The sequence below is a fragment of the Ctenopharyngodon idella genome, chromosome 13 (genome assembly GCF_019924925.1).
Source record: "Ctenopharyngodon idella isolate HZGC_01 chromosome 13, HZGC01, whole genome shotgun sequence".
Lineage (NCBI taxonomy): Eukaryota > Metazoa > Chordata > Actinopteri > Cypriniformes > Xenocyprididae > Ctenopharyngodon > Ctenopharyngodon idella.
The window spans coordinates 14767552-14790089 of NC_067232.1; the positions used below are offsets into that span (position 1 = coordinate 14767552).

The following is a 22538-nucleotide window of genomic DNA, read 5'->3' on the forward strand; positions in this document are numbered from 1 at the left end:
CTGGGATTTAAGGGAGAGGGAATAAATAATGAATAATAATTCTCTAATTCGCAGTTGACTTCAGTGCATTGGATAAGACATACTGTAATACAGTATTTTGGTTATGAATTCAAGTTTTTCACAGTTTACTTTCTTGCGTCTGCATTTTACATTCTTTTCAGAGGTAAAATCAATAGTACAAATGCATCCTTGATCAGACAAAGGTTAATTTGAAATAAAATAGCTCATAAAGAAAAAGACTTCAGATTTAAAAGAAAGTGAGTGAAACTTAGCTACGCCATCACTCAGCATTTGAAAACTCGCTAATATTGTCAGTCAGGAAACCACATAAACAAATGACAAGGCAAGTTGTGGAACATCAACAACATTCACATATGTGGACCCTTGCTGTACCATATGCTCACAGAGAGTGTTTACTTTAATTTCTAGCTGATGTGGTATATTTAGTACACAAGACTGTTGAAGTATACTTAAGGTTTGGATCAGACTTGCTGTTTTTAGAGGCTCCCCTGAACTGTAATTACATCTCAGGGCGTGTGCATCTTTGTGTGTTCATCTGTGTGCGTTCGCACAATCATGGCCCACATATATGTTGTGTAGATGCGTACGTGTGCACATGCGAGCCACCTGTGCGATTCCTACTGTGATTTGGGCTGTACCATCAACCTAATGCTATATAGTCATTAGATACGTACATCTCCCCCTGTGGTCGTGAGATGCATCAAAATCCAGCACAGCATCTCTCCAATGGCCTCATTTAGCTTCTGTGCTGTACTCGCTGATATTTCCCACTTGGACCAATCAGATAAGTCATACATGACTTAACCACACAAAAGAGCACTTGGAGCCCTAAGCGGATGCTGCACTAGTAAGAAGCCTCCGTCTGCTTTAGATCAGTGGTTCCCAAACTTTTTACAGTGGCATACCCCCTGAGACATTTAACTTCCTTCTGCGTACCCCCTCTCTTCTGTTTAGACTGCTGTCACACCTTTTCCATTAAGGGACGATATTTACCATCTTAAATTGATTTACAAGTACATGTTTTTACCTTTTATAAAGTCAGTTTTTCTAACCCTTTTAAATGTACGTTTCATGTTTTATGTCATATTCTTAAAATTCCATTAATTTTATTATTAATATAATAATTAAAGCAATAAATGATGGTAAAAACGAAGTGATACCTTTAAATAACAACCGACAGTACATGACGGCAAGTCACTGTCTTAATGAGTGAGTCATCGAGTCATTCATTCATTCAGTAATGAAGCAAGTGGCTATATTTATGAATAGGCCATTAATCATTGACTATCCTGATTCGTTCAAAGCCGCAGATTCATTCACTATTAGCATTAGCAGTTCCTTCTTTGGGATCTCTTTTGATCAGAAATACCATCAGCTTTACTCATGGTGGATATGGAAAATTTAAAATATGCTTGAATGTCTTTTTGACATTTTGGCAATATTAACTTATTTTTACTAGAATAATTTGTCAGGTATATACACACTTTCCAAACTTTATGCTACTCTTCAAACTTGCAAATGTGCAAAACAGTTCCAACCAATGAGTGATTTTAAACTTAAGAAGGCTGACTGGTCAAAAATATATATGCTGAGGGCCAATAGCAAAACATAACCTCCATATACATCTGAATAAACCCGTGCTTACTCTGTCTCTCACATGCATGCACTGTCACCATGTAATACACTTGCCGGAACGGAAAAATCCAAAATATTGTCATTTTTCCAGATCAGGATCCGGCTCATATTAAGCACTGCATTTGTTTGCATATCCTCTCTGTCACTTCACGTACCCCCAGGGGTACGTGTACCCCAGTTTGGGCAACACTGTTTTAGATGGACACTTTTGAGGACCGGAATGGTGTATGCAAAACTTAGAGGGATTAAAAATAAATGGAAAGCATTCTTTTGGGGGAAAAGGAGACCATCGAGTTGGGGTTTTATCCACTTTTATTTTGCAATATGACCAATATCCTATCATATTCAAGTGTGTATGAAAAAAGTTAAGTCACTGATTTATTTTATTTTTTTTGAAAAAGCTAAATACAATAAGCATTGGATCAAGGCACATACAAGACTGGCCAAAGGGCATTCAATGCACTTTGGTCTTCAGTTGTAAAGAACAATTTAACTGTGGCAACATAAAAGTGGCTTGAATTAGAAAACAAAAATACAAATAAGAATTATATGAACAAAAAAATAGTTGACACTTTATATTCCAAATAGAAAAGAGCCCAAATGTGTTTCTTGCCATTTTTTTTTTTTTCTGCCCACAATATATTCCTTTTGGAGGGCAACGTTTACATGACATGTGGTTAACTGTACTGAGGGATATGGTAAATGCTGTTTCCCTTTGCCAAACAAGCGATATTTAGTTCTATTCTTGTGTTTTAGGCCATCTGCTTTGATTTGACTGCAAAGTAACCTCTCATTTGATCTGTGTGCTTCATTTGCAAAGGATTTAGGATTCTGTGCTGTGTTGCTTCCTCTTCCAGGGCAGAGAGGAAGTAATAGATATCTGCTTCCTAAACGTTGCAGTGATATAAAGCCTGGCAGCGTTCTGAAAAGGGCAACCAGGATTCCTAAAGAAACCCAGAGGTTTCTGTGACACCGGAGTAAGTCTGTGCCCACCCTCTTTAAAATTAACAAAACACTTGTGTCTTTATTTCCTTTGATCAACTATGCCCTATATTCCCACAGCCTTGTTTTTTGTTGTATTTTTTTTTTCACTGACAGCAACATAGCGATAGTTTTGACCTGTGCTTATACTACATGGTTTTCTAATATCTGATTGTTCAACACAGCAATGAAAACCCACTTTCACAGTTGACAAGTCATCATATCTCAGTAGAGCACAAAGTTTTTTTTAATTGGTCTAAAACCATAAGTAAAGGAAGTACAGTACAAATGACTACAAATATCTAAAATATAGAATTGCAGTTTGTGGCAGCATACACCGACGGTTCAGTGATGGCCTGCAATCGGAACCTTTTTCCTTTTAATAAATCGTCCTTAAATATAAATTATATGGCAAATGTACATATCGATGCTTTCTCAGTCTTTTCAATCCAGTGTTTTGCAAAAGACCAAGCAGCCTCCAAGTCACTCATTAGCAATAAAATGTCTTTGTAATCCGCGCACACTATCATGAATGAGAGTAGTCTGAATCTGGTATTCCACTGTCTCTGTAGCTTCTGTTGTTGATGCTGTTTTCGCTGTGTGGACTCTTGTAAAGACTTAAGCCATTGGGAGGAAAAATTGTGTGTATCACAAACTCCTCCTTTGAAACGGGCATGTGATTTATGGGAATCATTTGAAAAGAGGTCTCTCTAATCTCCAAGATGGAGTTGTCCTTCTTTGTTCCAGCTTCAGCGTAATCGTCCTTCCGCCTACGCCCTTTGTTGTATGTGCAGTTCCTGGAAAATAAGGAACCATTCCTGTGGATGTACCAGCACACCAGGGCCAGCATGATGATGGCCAAAAGGGCCACTGCTCCTCCGATGATAGCAGCTAAAGGCAGATTGGAATTTTTATAAGGCTCTTTCTCCTGCTCTCTGTTCAAGGTTGTGGTGGGATTGTATGCTTTCAGGGAACCAGTTTCTGTCTCTATGCAAACAGGTGTCTCGTCTGACAGGTAAATGTTACTAGTTTCCATGGGAACCATGCATATCCGATAAGAGGATTCGGGTTCCAAAGCAGTGAGCAGGTACTCTGTTCTCTCCCCTTGGACGATGGTCTCAGTTATGGATCCGAATGCAGGACTGTGGCCCAGCTTTAGCCAACTGAGCCTCAGGGCCGTCATGGGCTGAGATACTCTCCAAGATATGTGCACCGTCTCAGCACTACTGGATTTAACGCTTATTGTAATGATCTTACGACTGGACGGCGTCGTGCTACGATAGTTTCTTCCAAGGTCTGGACCCTTAACCACAGGTCTTTTAGTTACGTATGAGGGCCACTGGGGCCGAGAGGGTGGCAAAGTATTTGAGACTGTGCTGGTCTCAAATGTGGGTGGAATCTCTGTGTCCGAGCAGCCAAACAGCTCTGTGGATAGGTCCTTGATGGCCATCCCTTTGACCTTATCGGGACCCTGGCACATGAAGCCACGCACATTGACCTTAGATGGAAGAGTGCGCAGCCAGTCACGTACCCACTTCATCCTGCAGTTGCAGTACCAGGGGTTGTTGCGCAAGAGCAGCTGCGTAAGGTTATCCAGGTCGTCGAATACCCCCATGGGCAGACTGCTCAAGTTGTTGCCTGACAGATCCAAGCGGTACAGCTGTCGCAGAAAAGCAAAGGCACCTGCTGGCACGTGATTGATGTGGTTGTCTTGAAGATTTAGCTTCTCCAGGCTTGTGCCCGGCAGGTTGGAGGGTGGGGATGTCAGGGAGTTTCGTACCAAGGAGAGCTCGGTCAGATTGACTAAGTTCACCAAGGCCATCTCCCCAATGCCCCTGTTGTTCAGAAGATTGCCATCCAGAACCAGTCGCTTCAGGTTTATAAGATCCTGCAGGGATGCCTCTGAGATGGACGAGATGCGGTTGTCGTCGAAGCGAAGCTCCTCAATAGTCATTGGCAGACCGGAAGGTATGGTGCTGAGGTGGTTCCGTGACAGGAAGAGCAGCCTCAAATGGTTGCTGTCCCGGAAGGCACCCTCTTCAATGCTGACTGCTGACACGGAATTGTCATCAAGGTGTAATTCCTCAATAAAGGGAATCTGTGCCAGGGAGGCATGGGTGATAGTCCGGATATTGTTCTCCTGCAAATGAAGTTCCTTGACATTCAGCGGCAGGTTGGTGGGGAACTCATCAAGATTGTTGCAGTACAGGTAGATCTTTTCGACATTGTTTAGCCGTCGTAGATCCGTAGGGATCCCTGCACTTTTGATGCGGTTGTTCTGGAGAAAAAGTACTGTAGCATCCTCTGGGATGCCTGAAGGGATGGAAGTCAAATCCCGGTCATTGCAGTATATGAAAGTCCCATCGCAACGGCACTGTGAGGGACAGGAGGCTGAGGTCACCAACGGATTGGCCAGGCCAAGCAAAAGCCCGGCTCTGATGAAGAAGACGAAGAAGGACTTGTAATTGCTTGCCATCGCTAATGTCCTTTTTGCGATTGTTGCCCTTGGAGGAAAAAGAAGGGAAAAAGTCAAATTCATGCAGTTTGAAGAAAAGGCAATGTCCTGCTCTAATTGCTGTTTTATGTACAGCGCCTGGAGCGCCTCTCTCATAGTAAATTATTTAATTTTAAGAAAAATAATACTATATTTCTGCTGTTGAATTAATGAAAAGAATCTATTAACATTTCCAATGACATGAACAAATGAAAAAAACCATGGTAGCGAAACATGCCTGGGGTATTTATCTTGATTGAAATCATTTCTATATATAAACAATACAAAGTAGCGAAAAAAAGAAAGGGATTAGAGGGGAAAAATAAGAGGAAAAGGAGAAGTTTCAGAAGCAAGTCTAATTTAAGTGGAAGGATATTCCCAGTCAGCTGTGGATGTAGATAACAAATCCTTAAACCTGCTAGATTTCCTTGAATGAGATGCCTGTGTGTGAGAGGTTTTATCTTTTGCTGTGTGTAATGTAATCTCTGGCTCTTGTTGTTTTACACATTTCTGCTGTTAGCCAGTGCATTTCAAGACTGCATTTCATTGCTGAAATCTGGTGGTAGAACAAAGTCAGGCCTTGTTGTTTAAATGTTGTAAAATCGGCTTGTCTTTTTGCTTTGTCTTTCTGCTAGATTTGTGTCCCCTGTAGGACATGTCAGAGAATCATAGTTTGCAAAAGGTGTAAGGGTTGTAACTTGGAAGAAAAAGAAAAGTGAATTATTCCAACCAAAATATTACTTTCAGATGCTATCAGACTAATTTTCTTAGGTTTGTGTTTGTATAAAATACCATTGTGTATTTTTTTTAATTTTTATATAATTTAATATAAAATTAATATAATTTAATAATGTATTTTATATATTGTTTATATTTATATATAAATATTATGTTGTTTGTTATATATAAATATTTATATTACATATATAATTATTTTTATTCTGCATTTATTTTATATAATATGTAATTGTATTACATTATTAACCTTATTAATTATCTTTTTTTGATTTATTACTTTAATTTCACATTTTCCTCATTACCTCTGTTTGTGCACATATATATTAAAAGAAAAAAAAGGCACAGCAAGAACATCCATATTTGTCATACCTGATTTAGAAATGCCAGTTAATCCTCTGCTGCCACCCAAAATCCAATGAGGCTTTAAATCTTCTTTTCTATTCTTTCAGGAGATGTTTGTCCGTCTTGTCAAAGGGGTCTCTTTGGTTATATCCTGACCAGGCTGGTATTTGCCGAACTGATCCTTGTTTGTACCGCTGACCTCCTTTCTTGTATTGCAGCGTCCACAGTTCATGCAATCAAAGGCTTTGCCATGGTAGATAAACCTATAAAGCAAGCAGCTCCACTTCCAGACAGACCTCAGGCAGCCTTTTCCTGTGCAGTCATGCAATTTCAGTAATTTTTAATCACAAAAAAGGACTAAAACAAAAAAGGAAATAAAAAAAGAGAGCAGAATCCTTTTATTTTAAGTTGCGATTCCTAATCACACCCTTTTGTGTGCAATAGATAGTCCTCTTCGAGAAGTGAACTGCTCCCGTCTCTCCCGAAGCAGACTGGTCATGGCGTTAAGACCACTGTCCGTCTGCAGTACGTTGGGCTCAAATCCAGGGCGGTTCGGTTCTGAAGTCAGGCTCCAAAGTCAGCCCCGAATCCTGTAGTCTCACTCCTGGCAGGAGCATGAATAAAGTATCCAGCCTCGTGGCTCGAAAGCAGAATCTCCTGTGCTGCTGTAGCACTCTGGCTCCTTGGCTCTCGTTTCACAAACCTGTGCCTGACGTGCAGACACCCACTCCCTCTCACATGCTGAACCTCCTACCAGCAAGGATAGAGAGAACAGAAAAAGAAATGAAGTCAATAAGAGCAGATTCTTTTGTCATTGACAGCATGTGACATCTGAATACGTCATGACACCAGAAAAGGTATAGTACGTGGCCTCGTTGAGAATGAGTTATTGACTATGTGTAATATGCTGTTAGGCAGCGTTTATTTAATTCTGAGACGATAGTGCCAAGGCTGAGATTGAGTCAGACAGCGATGCAGCCAGCTGCAATTGGCCACTGTCCTTCAAACAGAGCAGTTTCACATTGCCATCGACAGTACGTTGACGTAATCCGATAGCGCTTTAGCTTCTGTTTTCAAGGTTTGCACCTAACATAAAAAGTATACCACAATGGATTGGATTTTTATGGATTGTTATGGCCTGTAGATCGCTTCACTGCATTTCAGACTTATCAGATTGAAGTGAGGGGAAAAATAAGAGGAGTGTGTGGTTGAGATGAGAATTTGAAAGTCCCTTAAGCTTATTGGGTTTCTGTATATCAGGGGATTTCTTTGCCTCTGGGTAAATGACCACAGAGAAAAGCCCCTGGGATGCAGTCCTTTGATAGTGGACACTGTTTGTGAAACCTGGATTAGTGGAGATGTTGTGTGGATTTTTATAAAAACCTTTCTTTTTCCTTGCCTTAAGCCTGTGCTGCCAGGATAACCGTGTTCGTTGTTCTGTCTGCCACTAACCCTAACATCCCCCCTCTAGTGTTCTCTATGGTGATGGCTGAAAAGAATTCCTTTGCATAAGAAAAGCGACCACGGTTTGGGCCCTGCGACAATGACCAAAGACCGCTCCCTCCTGCCTGCCGACGTTCTCCACTGAGCTGTGCTTTCAAAGTGGCTAAAGATGCTCTAGAAGGAGAAGGTGAAGGTAAAAATAAGAGTCATGGTGAAGCATATTGCTGCTGAGGTGTCGAGCAGCCACCAAAGGTCCCTCGGGCTGCCCCGACAGCACCTGAACACAACGCCCTCGCACTGCTCAAAAATGTACATGTGAGATGAACACGTTTTATGTCTTGCAGACTCATGAATACCCAAATGGGCTCTTCATGCAAGTCACCTCCGGTGGCCCTAAAGAGACATCTATGCTGCACCTTCCATACTATAATTTCCCACGATACATCATTCTGGTTAGACTGACAATATACATTTCTCCAACTGAAAGCCAGCACCACGGTTTGTGCCCTTGCCTGAAACCCTTCTGCTGACCTGCGTATGGTAACCTTCCTGTAAAACATGTTTGGGTGTGCCAGGCAACTTTGAAACAGTTGTAGGGAGTGACAAGGAGAGATTAGGGAATTAAAGGCCTTATAACTTGATAACAGGTCTTGCCAACACAGTCTAATAGTACATCCCATCCTTCTGTTGAACCTAAGTACTATTATATTAGTAGATTAACAAGAGCTCGAAAACAGCAGGTTTGACCCTACTTTAAGGGCAGATGATGGTTGACGGTGAGCTTTCAGCATGCTGACAGAGACTAAGTTGCTTTCTTTTTGTTGAATTCTGAAACATTTGCCTCATGATTGTCGGATTTATTGAAGAGGAAAATAAGTACTTGCAGGAATGGTGAATACTTAGTTAGCGATCAGCTTGCAATTTTGTTTAACTGTTCTGAGGAAATGTTGTATTGATTTGGAGAATTATGTGTGTAAAGTAGCTTGCCATTTTTCTAGAAGTCTGACAAATAACAGACTGCGAAATTATGTGGAGATGGAATTGCTCTTGCTTTATGCACTATACCCAATGTAAATCACTTCCTGGCACAGGAGCGGGAAAAAAGGAAGTTGGCGATACACAAGCCCCTTTGGGTTTTTTTCTGCCAAGATACTTCCCTGAAAATTTAAGGGTTCACTCACAGGTGGCTGTTTATTTCATGATATTTCAGCTGAGATCTTACGCAGGAGACCTTGGTAAAAGCACAGGTGTCTTGGGAAATATATATGGGCCAGTATTATGTTATGGTCTTAAAGGTCAAACAGAAAAGAAGGGAGGGCATCTACCTTATACGCTTCACCTAAGCTTGTCATGCCAGCTGTCTCAATGGGTCATGCAAACCTTGATCTGGCTGGATGATTGGCTGCATTATCATTTTTCTTTTCCCCCTGGCTCTTCAGATTTCACTGAAGTGGCAGTGGTCCTTTGTTCATTACAAGTTAAGCATAAGGGCCCTGGCCTTCTGCTTTACTGAACTTCTTTCACTTAGAATTATTAGCTTTTTCACATTTGGTTAAATCTTCCAGCCCCTATCCCACCCACTGCTCATAGCCAGAGAAAAAAAGCCACTGAATGTGACGGGCACCTCTCACTATCGTTCTAATAGGCCACGTTTCCCGTTAGGAGATCGTTCTAATGGCTAGGCCTGCTTCTGCTTCATTGCTCTGCTTGAAGTGATGTTCAATCGAGCATTCTGGTTAAAATGGCCACAGCCAACTACCTTTTGCTTGTTTAGTGTCTTGAGTTCTGAACACTAGGGTTGGGGCACTGTGAAATGGGTTAAAAAAAGCATTTAAGGGAAAAAAATCATATTTGAATGTGATTGTGCAACATTAAAGGTCAGAGAATTTTTGTTTTTAAGGAATATTGAATAATTTTATAATTTGAATACATATGAAACATGGAATTTAAATACAAATATTTTACATTATTATAATGACAATGCTTTGCTTTATATGTGAATTTTTCTGCATTTTTAGAGAAATTAGGTTAAACCTTAAGATGGCAAACATTGCATTATGCATCATTTTTAAATTTTGAGTTGATGTTTTCTATTAGTTCCCAAAAATGCTGTCACATTTGATCAGAGCCCATGCATAAACATTTAGGATAAAATTAGTCTACATTGGTTGATCCTGGGCTATGATTATGAAAAACAGCGCTCTTGTTTTCAATAGATTCTGAACCCCAGGCAGGATTTGAACTAAATGCCTCTCTTTGTCATGTATCTTATGTCCATGAAGCCATAGCATGCCTCTCTGAGCCTAGTGGGCCGAGAGATGAAACATTTCTGCCTACATATTTGGAAACGAGAAGAACGGTTTAGGCACGGCTTTAACGTTAATTTAAGAGCAGGCTATTGTGTAAGTGGCTCCCCTCCGTGTGCAGTTTTGGGGCAGATGATCCGCAGGTTTGTCCCTGGCTGGCGTTCAGGCAGTGAGAGTGGATTCTAGGGGAGACAGGGTCTTTTTCTTTTGTGCTGCACTGAAAAGAGAGTGGTCTGTGGCAGCTGCACTGTTTTCCCCACTTGGGGGTGGTAGGTGCTTCTGTATCAGGCCTATGCATGCAGATACACACAGACACTTGGAGGCTGAACTGGCGCTTTAATTACCACATATGTACCCCCTGCCAGGGTACAGGGGGCAGCAGTTGCTGGACAAGGGCAAAAAGGGATGGGTTGATTTTACTGCACTGTACTTTTTTGTTTCCACTACAAAGGGAGTAAATTGTTTCTGCAATAAAGCTAAAATTCACAGCCCTATTTTTCTGTTTGTTACATAATTTGTCCTAAAAAAAAAAAGTATATTTCTGCTTAAACAATAAAAATGAGTCATTTTCTTAAATGTTTCAGAAAATTAACTTCTAGGCTTGTTTTTAAGGTACATTTTATAGAATGGCCTCTCCGAGGTCAGAGGTTGGCTGCCGACATGAGGAAAATTCTACTAGACGATTTGTTTTTGTCTTCAGCACAAAAGGGTGACAGACTTTTTTCTGAAGGCCTGAAAGACATGACCATTTCATGTTGACTCTGAGTGAATGCCACGGACCACTGGGTTTAGCCTCCGGCATTCATGGCTTGAAACAAAGAGTGCTATCTGCCTGGCTGCCAGTAAACATATACTGAATGCTTAGATTTTTGCATTAAAATATAGAGAGTGGGTTAATTTTCATTGCTGTGTATTAGTATCTTAAGGGAGACTGGTATTTATGCCTTTTAAATCTCGGAGGTGTGGTATTTGTAAATCACTGATACAAATTGTTTAGGCAAGCGAAAAAGACTGCCACAGAGTGCTTTGACACGTACAACAAAGAACAATAGGTTAGTTAATTTTATCACCCTCCTTACATAGTCAAAACAGACCATTTGTGCTTCTCAGCTATTATTGTGCTAAGAAACTAACCTCTCTGAATACACAGTCTTTTACTGCATTTGCACAGATGAAGCTCAAAGCTAGGGAAAACAACTTGCACTTAAAAGTACATTAGGTATTCAAAAAGAGGTCTTGTTCATTTTTTGCATACTTGTCTAATGTGAATTGTCTACTAGTCGTCTTATAAACTGATTTAATCAGCTCTGACTGAAGCTTGGCTCTTATCGTCATCTCACAGTCCCTCTCTCTTTATCTGCACAAAACTATTATTTCAATCTTGACTTTTTCTGTCTAACAGATATGAAAGCTTATCTTTCAGATAACTTGGAAGGCTACTTAAAAGAAGGGAAATTCGTTTGATGGGAAAATCCTGAAGCAGCTGACAGCCTCAGATCTCTTTACTGCGCCACACACTCACTCTCTCAATGAAAAGCACAGGGCGCACATTTATTGCGCGCCAATCTTGTGAGTTTTCGTTAGTATTCCAAATTAGAACGCGACCCTCATAATCAACGAAGCTGTCTGCGCTGCAAGCGGCTTCTATAATGGGAGAGTTCTAGTTTTGTCGTGTCGCGCGCAGTGTACATGAAGTGTGACGCGCCGCATCCCAGATTCGCCCATTCTTTATTCCAATCACTCTCTCATCACGCTTCCAGAGCATAGGTTGGGCGTTATTAATATATATTTTCTATTTTTTTAATCGACATCTGCTCGTTTCGTTAGCGATAAGCCTCTCACACAAGATTTAAGACGCACCGCGTTAAGTTTATACGTTCCTGTTGATTGCAGGCGGTAAAGATACATTCTGCATTGCGTTTTTTTCTAAACGATGTTTTAAAGCTCTATTATAGCAGACTAACTGATATAGAGTGCTGATGGTGAAAATAAAATGTAAGTTGTGCGTCCCTAGTGCGTTTATTCGCGGCAGCGGAATGGAGACTTAAAGGGATAGTTCACCGAAAAATGGAAATGAAAAATCGTTCGTTTTCTCGCCTCCAAGTTGTTTCAAACCTATATGACTTCACCAAATCCTTTGTAAAATGTGATGTTAGACAGAATGACAGCCTCGTTCACCATTCACATTCATTCATTATATGGAAAAAGATGCACTGAAAGTGAATAGTGGCTGAGCATTTACATCTCTTCTTTACATGCCTTTTTATGTTCAAGGAAAGAAAGTCATAGAGATTTGAAACAACATAATGGTTAATAAATTATGCCAGTATTTTAAAAGTGAACTATTGTTTTAAATTTGTTTTAGAGATGCACGTTGAATCATAAATGGTAAATGAAGGGCTATATATACTGCTGAATTTCATGACTACTGTACTTGTGAGTTTAAATTGCTATTGCATCCCCCTCAAATCCCTAAGGGTCTGCCTACAATTGAAATAAAGCACAATAAAATGCCTTTTTCCTCATCGCAAACAAATGACTGGATCTGAAAGTTTAGAAATAATTCAATGTGAAGATTTGTGTGTGGCTGGAATGTAAGGGATAGATCCAGATTTTCTCTATGCATATGGTGAAGGTATTTGATAACCTCAGGGTGATGAAATACATAAGGGAAAGGGTTAAAAACAGCCCAAGAATAATGGGGGAAACCCATAACAAAATACACTTACCTGCCAAAGCAATAATTCAAAAAGGAAAATCAAAGAATATCCTCAAAGAATAAAGTCAGTCCGTAGGATAAATCCAATACAATGGAAGATGATTTCAATCCCCAAAACGAGCCGAGTGTCAGAAAGGCTCAGTAGCAGCAGTGGTGCGAATAGCAGGGTGTGTTTTTATTTCCACACACACTTGTTCACATACACACACACACACTCCTTTGGCTCAGAGAGAGAGACAAGATAGAGAAGTTGGCAGAGCTGGTCAGCTGCCTGGAGCTCACTACAAGTGTGAGGTTGCATCTGCCTCCAGCTCTGCTTCAACACAGCACTGATGTCATCTGGGGGCGGAGCTTGTGGCTTCCTCCCCTTTCTCTCTGTCTCTCTCTCTCTCCCTCTCTCTCTCCTTTCCGCTTCCATCATGCTGTACTCACTGTGGACGCTAGGGGGAGCAGGAGAAAGAAAGATGAGTATTGAGCAGCCTGGAATAGACGGCTTGAGCGGGCATTTCATGTGTTTGTGTTGAAGGCCGCCATAAGCATTATTTAGATGAGCTTTCTGTATGTGTGCCTAAGAATTAAATAATGGAGTTTATATATTAGAGATGCTGAGAAAAGGCAAAGCAATTGATCAGCCCTGGTATGCGTTATTTAAATAAGAGCAATGAGCTTTCTTTATTTTAGTGGTGTGTGTGTGTGTGTCTGTTAGAGAGTGTGCTGTTAGTGCCATCTAAGTTTCACAGCGCATTATGAATTTTTAAGCTCGGAAGTCAGGCGTTATGTTCAGCCTCATTATGCTTATTAAGTATTAAAGTGGCTCCAAATGGCGAATTTGTTCCCTCATAAACCAGCTGTACAGACTGTGTTGTATGTGTCATCTTCGAAGAGCTTTTGAAGACCTTTGTACAGTCGGGTCTGTTCCTGACCTGAGCAGACCCTTTTGGAGAAGCGGTTATTGTCTTGTGCTTAAACTCTTTGCAAGCAGATATGGTTCTTCTACCCTTATTGTTAAGGGTATAGTTCACCCAAAAATTCATTTGCTAACCCTCATGTCGTAGTAAACTTTTTTTTTTTTTTTTTTTTTTTTTAGGTCAATCTTTTTCATATAATGGAAGTGAATGAGGATTGGGGTTGTCAAGCTACAAAATAACAAAAAAAGCAACATAAATAAGGTGGTACGTACTCCACGCCATGGTGCATTTCTGTCATTATAATGAAAATAGTGGCCAGTAAATTCTTTAAAAAAAAAATCTGTTCCACAGAAAAAGGTTTTGAATGACATTACAGTGAGTGATGATAAATGATGTAATTTTTAGATGTACTAACCCCTTCATGTATGGCTTTTTTTAATTTGAAAACTGAGCATATACTTCTACTCTTCTGACCTTTTTGAGTGCTCAGATTATTAGTTTATAGTTTGATGATCTTTTACATATTTGTGTTTCCCGTAAAGGAGCTGATATACCTCACAGAGTTTGGGTCTGTCAGTGATTAAATTCTAGTGGCCTTCAGTAGAATAGATATGGTTGACCTGCTTTCACTACTGTGTGGCTTGACTGTTGACTAGACTGCCAAAGTTTAGGACAGACATGAAGGTTAGACGTTGTCCCTTTTCCAAAAACCTCCCTGATTGTTTGCTAAAATTCTATAAATTCTATAGAAAATTCTAGCTTTACAAGTATCCATTGGAAGATTAAGTATCTGAATAATGTCCTATCCACCCTGTGCTTTTACAGCGGGTCTAAGTGTCGTGTTTTTAGGGTCAGAGGTGGAGAAGCAGGGCACAGTCGTAGGTGACAAGAGGTCAGAGCAGGGCATCATGGGCAGAGGCCCGTCTGTCCCCCGCCTCGGGATGGATCACGACTCCGGCCTCTGCATCGACCCTTCCGGCACTTTTCTCTCCTAAATCTGACTAGGCTTTGTCTGTCATCGGCCCTTGATTGACTCTTAGACGTACAAAGGGCCCCATTGGAGGGCCCCAAGAGGGTCCAATTACCACTATTTCAATACAGTTGGGGGAGTCTGTGGCTGGGGTCATCTGTTGTTTGGAAGGATGAGTGTTCCTCATCTTTCCAAAAGATGCCATTTATTTTATCTCCTCCATCTCAATGTGTTTTGACAACAGACATGACTTTGATGGAGCTCAAGCCCTTCTCCTCCTGCTACCCTCCTTTCGTTCGTTGTAGTTAGGGGGTGGAGATGAGCATAGCTAAGTTTATTAAAGCACTTGATGCGGTTAAGTGCTAACAAGAGCGTTTTTTTAGTTCAGGCTTTGTTTAAAGAATGTCTGACCTCTGCTTTCAGGGATGTTCACGGTACATTCTTTGCATGACAAGCAAATAAGTCGCATTAAATCGGGCTTTTATTCACTGACGCATGTTTCTTGTATGGCGTTCTTCACTTGAATGGAATTTACTGCAAGAGTTTTTCAAAATCAAAGCCATACCTGAAGTCGCTCTTTTCAAAGACTTGTTGAAGGGTTTGTCATTCTGATCTTTACACCTCGAGTGTATATTTCATCCCCCTGGCCCATTCTCAAACAAACAATCCTGAGCTCAGCGCTGTGCTGTCCAGCTCCAGGAGATTTGTGGAGTATTTTTCTAGTGTCTCCTGCGACTCCACTTACACACATACTCATGTTTACCTAGCTAGATTGGGGACATACCATAGACTTCATTTGTTTTGAATAAGCTAATTATCATTACAAACCCAAACCCCAACCATAGAACAAAGGAATGTTTAATAAAATTGTTTTTATTTTAAAAAATAAAAATAATAGCCATTCAACATTACAGTATAATTGAAAGCTAACATTTAAGGCTTTAAAATATAAAACAACTTTAAATTTAAGTGAACTTAAAACAATCTTCACATAAACCCATTATAATAAATGTCACATTTAACTGTGCCTTTAATATAGCAGGTCTCAACACTAAGAATTTTTTCCATAAAAAGTTGTTTTCATTGTTTTTGACCCTTGTATCCTTGTATTTTAATAAGGTTATGACACCAAAAGTTTTCACAGAAAACTCTGCATTTTTACATTTTCAAAAAAACATAATTTATTATGTTTATTAATCCATTTCCCTCGTGGGGACCACTGGCTGGTCCTCACAATGTAGGTGATCTAAGGTTTTACTATCCTTGTGGGGACATTTGGTGCACGCACGCGCGCACGCGCGCACGCGCGCACACACACACACACACACACACACACACACACACACACACACACACGCACAGTGTCTAGAATACATACTTGCAGGGCTTTCTAAATGTTGAACTCATGCCCAGTTAAAGGCAACTTGGAAAAGCTTGTGCCAAATATCTGCTTTGTGTCTTACTTTTGCTGTATCTTTCTGGTTCATTTCCATAATCATTCACCACGGGCAATTAGCAGTGATCTCTGTGCTGCTGACTTCTCATCCTCCCTGCCACTTCCACAGAGACCTCCGCAATATGGCAGAATGTGAATTGCAGGATGGGGTCCAGCTTCATGTACAAGTGTTCATGCTCATGGCAGCATGATAGAGTGGAGATGAATTATTTCCTGCCCTTTCCTGTACTGTATGACCAGTCCAACAGCCCCATTTTGAGATGGGATGTTGCCTTACATGACAAGTCAATACTGTCTCCTCCTAACCCCTTACCCTTTCTTTTTTTAAATGCAGATCCCAGATGTTTAGCATTAACTTCCTTGGTCTCTGGAGACTAGGACTCTCCTAAACAGCAACAACAATCTCACCAAGCTGACTTCCTGCTGTTCAAACCCGAACCAAAGGTCTGAGTCAGCGGTCAGCACTCTTGTGTATTTGTGAGGAATGAGCAAATCCTCACAAATAGCCCTCTGGGTTGTCTTCTCCGCTTTCCCCTTTGTGTCTGTCGCTTGTTTTTTCAAGGACCTTCTTGTGTTGGCCGCAGGGATGGGGGGTGGGTTTGGGTTGACTTGCCGACTGTGTGGAAACCTCTGGACCCCCCAGTGGTAAATGAGCTTCAAAACAATGGTCTCTGATCAGATTAGATAGCCCACCCCTTTAACCACTCCCCAGCCCAAACTACTCCTTTAGGCCTATCAGTATTGCAAGAGATAAAAGATGCCATCAGCACACAATGAATCCAGTCTCGCCACTCCAGCACTCTAATGTAGCTCACTCAAGCACCTCGCTCTCTTCCTCTCTAACGGTTTACTGTTTCAGCCCTAAATCTGTAATTAGCCAAATAACAATCTTCTCACTCCTTTTCAAATATAGAAGCCTCCCCGTCTTCACAGTAGGAATTTAACTGTGCAATTGAAAGTCTCTTGAGGACTTTCTCCTTTGTTTGAAACACACTCGTTTTCAAAAAGTAGGCCTGCAGCAAACAACTATTTTTGGTAATCGGTTAATCTGTTCATTATTTCTTCAGTTAACAATTAAGTTCATGTTTCACATTGAGGCCAATTCTGTACTTCAAAGTATATATTATATTATATTATATTATATTATATTATATTTTTTACTTACAAACTGACTGAAGTATATAATGTATGAAAAATAATATAAATATTAATATAACTATTTTAAACTTTATATTGTGGCATGCTCGATTATGGCAAAAATCATAATCACGATTATTTTGGTTAACATTAAAATCACGATTATTTAACCTGATTATAGATGGTGATATGATCGAAGTCTTATTTCATGATAAGAGTAATTTTAAATGTCACTGAAATTTCATAATTATCGATACTTCAACAAAAACTAATACTAAGTTAATTAATGTAAGTGAAAAGTCCTCAAAACAGAAGTCAGAAGTCAACAATGACTGCAGCAGATTTATTAGGCTGCTGTCACTTTAAGAGCTGCACGGATCAAATAAAGTACTTGCATGCTTCTGCATTTTACATTTTCTGTGGCCTACCATTTTCAAAAAAAAAAAAAAAAAATTTTTTTTTCTTTTTTCATAGAAATAACTACTACTGCAAAGTGATATTAGTGAATATTGTAAGCTATTTATATTATAATATTTATCAGTTAGTTATTGCAGCCCTGATCTCCACATCTGATATACACACATGATCTTTAATCTTTGCTATCAAAGCAAGCTTGCCAGTGGTTTTTGTTAGTTTCGCTCCTCAGAGAGGAAGCAATGCTTAATGACATTAAAGGTTTGCTGACACAAACAGTTGAACAAATTGTAGATAAGCTTGATAAAGCAGTATTCTTAGTCATTACAGACCTGTCTACTCCCGCTGATTTGGCTAGATTTCAGGAAGTTTCATTTGGCAGTGTGCACAAAGAGAGTTACATAATGATTAAAGCTGTTGGTATGAAGTTTATTATTTAGTATACTAGGTGCTAAACAACAGTTCATGCCTTTGTTCATTTGCTGCCTTCATAAATTTTTATAGAGCGAGAAGAATGCAAATAGGCTTCGCTTGAATCAATTTTTAATCAGTGTTGCTCTTTATTTCTGTTAAATCCTCCACATTTAATTTTTCTCTATCACCCCATTTTTTTTATTTTTTTTTTTTAAATATAAATCTTGAGATATGATAGAAACTGTCATTTACAGCTGCTCATAAAAATTTGCTGCTATTACGAGTAACATATACTAAGAACTTTATAGCACTTTAAAGAATCACATCTGCTGTGAATCAGTGTGCCGGAGAAAGACAAGAATGAGCCCATTGTGTTTTCATGTTCTCCAAACGAAGCTCAAACAATGCATTGTGAGCTATGTGCTTTTACAACATCTCACCTCGTATTGACTTATGTTGCATCTACGGGAGGGCTACATGTTTGCGTTCAGTTCCAGCCGCCTTTTTAAATAATTTAGCAGTGTTTGCAATGGAGGAAAATCATTATTGGTAATGAACATTGAACGACTGAATACTAAGTGGCTTCAGCAGAACCTTAGAAATGTAACTCTTGAGCTTCACGCACAGTGAATTTAGGTCATCAGGACATTGTTCTGTTTACATAAAGTTGTTAATTTGCATAAAATTAATTTTCTTTGTCAGTTTTGCTGGACAAAGCCACATTATGTCAGCAGAAATCACAAACTCTCTTTTAACAAAAGACTTATTTTGTCAATGTAAATCATTGAAGAAAAACCCTGACTTTTTCGCCCATTGCTTGTTGTTGTAATACTTGTGAAAAGGAAGTAGGACATTACAGACTAGTGTCTCTCTCTTCTAACTCAAGTGTGTAAGACCTTGGCTTTGAACCTTCCCATAATGAAACTTGAGTCCTTCTGTCAGATGTAGAGGTGTTTTTCTTAACACCTCAGAAGCATCTGTGTGCCCCAGCGTTCTCGAGCGCTTGTGTGAGTGATGTATCAAATGTACCCCATGTCTTTGTGAAGAACGGCTCAAGAGCGGATAGGAATGGAATGATGACAGGTAAATGAGGGGAACGGGTTGTGTACACATCTTACTTGAGCTCCCCCCCCCCCTCCATTAGCGACCGTTGTTCCCAAAGTGAACTGGCAATTTGTCGCTGCCGTTTGGGATGATGAAAGCTGAGGATTAAAGAAACCGGAGAAGGTTCCTCTCTGTTGCTCTTTGTCCTTGAGTGAGGAGCAATTATTTGTGCCGTTTACCATTGGTTTGAGACCATATGTGGTTGTCTGACCTATGTGTTCGTTTTGAATTTTGGCTGCAGAGATTTTTTTTTTTTTGAAAGAAATTTAAAGTGACAGGAAAGACTTGTTACAAAAGATTTCCATTTCAAATAAATGCTGTTTTTTAACTTTTTTTTTTTTTTTTGTGTATATGACCTTAAAAGTATTAAAGGATTAGTTCACTTTAAAATGAACATTACCCCAAGCTTTACTCACCCTCAGGCCATCCTAGGTGTATATGACTTTCTTCTTTCTGATGAACACAATCAGAGTTATATTAATAAATATCCTGACGCATCCAAGCTTTATAATGGCAGTGAACGGCTCCAGGGGGTTAATAAAGGCCTTCTGAAGCAAAGCGATGCGTTTGTGTAAGAAAAATATCCATATTTAACAAGTTATGAAGTAAAATATCTAGCTTCCGCCAGACCGGCCTTCCGTAGTCAATGGTTATTTAATGTATTCAAATATTCAAAGTTGAATATGGAAGGTGTGGGACGTAGCATAAGCGTTTTGAACTGCGAGAGGTGTTACACTTTCTTTGTAAGTTGAATACGGAAGGCTCGGCGGAAGCTAGATATTTTACTTTATAACTTGTGAAATATGGATACTTTTCTCACACAAATGCATCACTTCGCTTCAGAAGGCCTTTATTAACCCCCCGGAGTCTTGTGGAGTGCGTTTATGATGGATTGATGCACTTTCTTCAGCTTCAAACTCATTGGCCCTGTTCACTGCCATTATAAAGCTTAGATGCATCAGGATATTTATTAATATAACTCTGATTGCGTTCATCAGAATGAAGAAAGTCATATACACCTAGGATGGCTTGAGGGTGAGTAAATCTTGGGTAGGCTAATTTTCATTTTAAAGTGAACTAATCCTTTAAGCAGCACAACTGTTTTTAGCAGCGATAATAAGAAAAGTTTCTTGAGCACCAAATCAGTATATTAGAATGATTTCACCGTTTTTACTGTATTTTTGATTAAATAAATCCAAACATTATTTAATAATTAGTTTTTTATTACAAGCAGAAGCCCTGGAGCGTGACATCATATCACCCTTGTCCATCATGTTGTGCATATTCTAGTCTGAAACTGTCTCAGAATTACCCAAATAAAAGAGCTTTTTTTTATTTTACAATTTTGAAACTTGAACAAGATACTTTTTTTTTTTTTTATTTTTTTTTTTTACCTTCAACATGCACTGTAAAGCAGAAACTCCCGCTAGCTTTGCCTTCAAATTGAAGGTCAGTCTAATAATGCGAGGATGACATTTCAGCCTCTCTCCTACAGTATGTGAATTACTATCCTGCTGAGATCAGCTGTGATGAAGGAAGTGAAATCACTCGTCTTTGTGCGAGGATGTCGGTCTGTGTGTGTGTGTGAATGAGTGACAATGTGTGGCGCCCACCAGTCTTTGCAGGAACAATCTCTGGTTCTGTCAGTCTGTTGTTTTTACATATTCCTCACGCTGTTTTACATGTCTTAGCCTCGACTAAAAAGGACCCATTTGCATCAGACCCACAGCGCTGAGCTCGTGCTGCAGAAACCTGGTCAGTGAGAGATGGATGAGCAGGCATGCAGAGCCCCTTTGAGGTGAAGAGGAAAGACGGATGGTGGTGGTGCTGGTGTTGATGGGAGGAGAGGAGGATGGAGGCGCCTCTGCAGTGTTGATGTATTCCCCTCTAGGGCTCTGATCGTTTCCTTTCTGCTGCTGACTCAGTGCTGTCTGGGCCCCCACCCCCCCTGCGGCCACAACCTGGTCTCTCTCTCTGTGTGTGTGTCTATAGGCTGCTCCTATAGTCTACGAACCATCAAATACAACAGCCCAAGAACTGTTTATAGGTAAATGAAAGTCTTAACAGAGGCTTAACAAAATGAAACAGCAGAAGTAGGTGGTGATGTCTTTAATTGTACAGTTTCATCATGGGGACTGCATAAAAATAATGGCTTGGGTGTACAGAGAAGTGTATTCTTCTATTATGTGCACGATAACTGAATTAAAAGTGTTAAATATGCCAACCGCTGTACTTTTTAGCTGTAGTAACAGCAAGCAAAAGTATTTCCATCCCCTTTTATCGGTGCAGCTCGTGCTGTTGTTCAAAAGTCTGAAACCACTATAGTGAAATTATATTATATTACATTATATTACTGAAATATGTATTAATTTAGAATTATCTTTATACTGATATTTTAATTATATTAAAATTGGCATGAATTTCTTTATTTTTGCTTTGATGGAGGCAAGAATATTTGATTCAGGAAGGATTTTAGATATTTGAGTTTTTTGATTAGTGGCCTAGAAATAACTTAAAAATTTTTTATTCGTTTTCTTTCAAAACATAATCCCCCAATATTTCAAAATCCTAAAACTTTTGGTTTATTTTCAGTAGGCTTGCTGTGACGGTGTTACCGGTGTTCAGCCGTAACACCGGTTACATTGCTTACCCACCGTGGCACCGCCCCCCTCCCCACCCTTGTTTTTATATTTTATAGTAATAAAAGTCATTTAGTTCAGTTAGAAAACAGACAACGCAATTAAAAACTGAACGCATCTGCTCGATGCAGCCTGAGCCAAATGAGAGTCGCAGTGCAGATTGGTCAGATTTCATTCATTACGAGAGTGAGGAGCTGACTGACAAGATGATGGTGGAAGATTTTGAGATTTTTGCAATATTTTGGATTTAAACCCGGTGCTAATAGGGAACTGCAAAGGAATAGTTGTGTTTTTCTAGTTGTTGTGTTTTTCATTAAGAATAATAACCCACCATTCAAGCAATTGCCACCCCCAAATTGGCGCTTATTTGAAAGCAAAAGTAAAATGCGCAGGGCCGCACGGGCATTCATAAATTCCAGCTCAACTCCCATAGGAATTAATTGAAAACGATCCTCTGCTCAGCACCGTTATGAATGCCTGCGCAGCTGTTTGCTTTCAAATTTCGCTTTCAAATTAGTGCCAATTTGTGGGCGGCAATTGCTTGGAATCCCCCCCCCATCTCGGTGATACCGATGTTGTCACATGTCTATTAACCGGTGGGAAAAATTCCTCACCGTCACAACCCTAATTTCCAGGTTTAAATCATATTTTATGTACCAAATTTTCAGCGTGTTCTCGAAATTTTGGAATGTGTATGTGAAAGAGCCATACGCTACATGTCAGTCTGTCTTGGGACATTACAACCTCTAGATGCCTTCATATTGCTTAAGATGGCTGATTGCAAATTTTCAGCTTGGCACATACAGTGGGCCATTTG

General features: G+C 39.8%; 2 protein-coding genes across 3 annotated transcripts in view; one reads left to right on the plus strand and one right to left on the minus strand.

Annotated features, from left to right (window-relative positions):
- The window catches only part of macrod2 (mono-ADP ribosylhydrolase 2), a 576338-nt gene that overhangs the window by 89251 nt on the left and 464549 nt on the right, over positions 1-22538 (plus strand). The window lies entirely within an intron of this gene.
- Positions 1951-12985, minus strand: flrt3 (fibronectin leucine rich transmembrane 3). Its single transcript, XM_051917500.1, has 3 exons — positions 12690-12985; positions 6239-6961; positions 1951-5141 (listed from the first exon to the last, which is right to left on the minus strand). Exon 3 carries the CDS (start codon positions 5111-5113, stop codon positions 3164-3166), a length of 1950 nt encoding a protein of 649 aa, XP_051773460.1. The 5' UTR covers positions 5114-5141; positions 6239-6961; positions 12690-12985; the 3' UTR covers positions 1951-3163.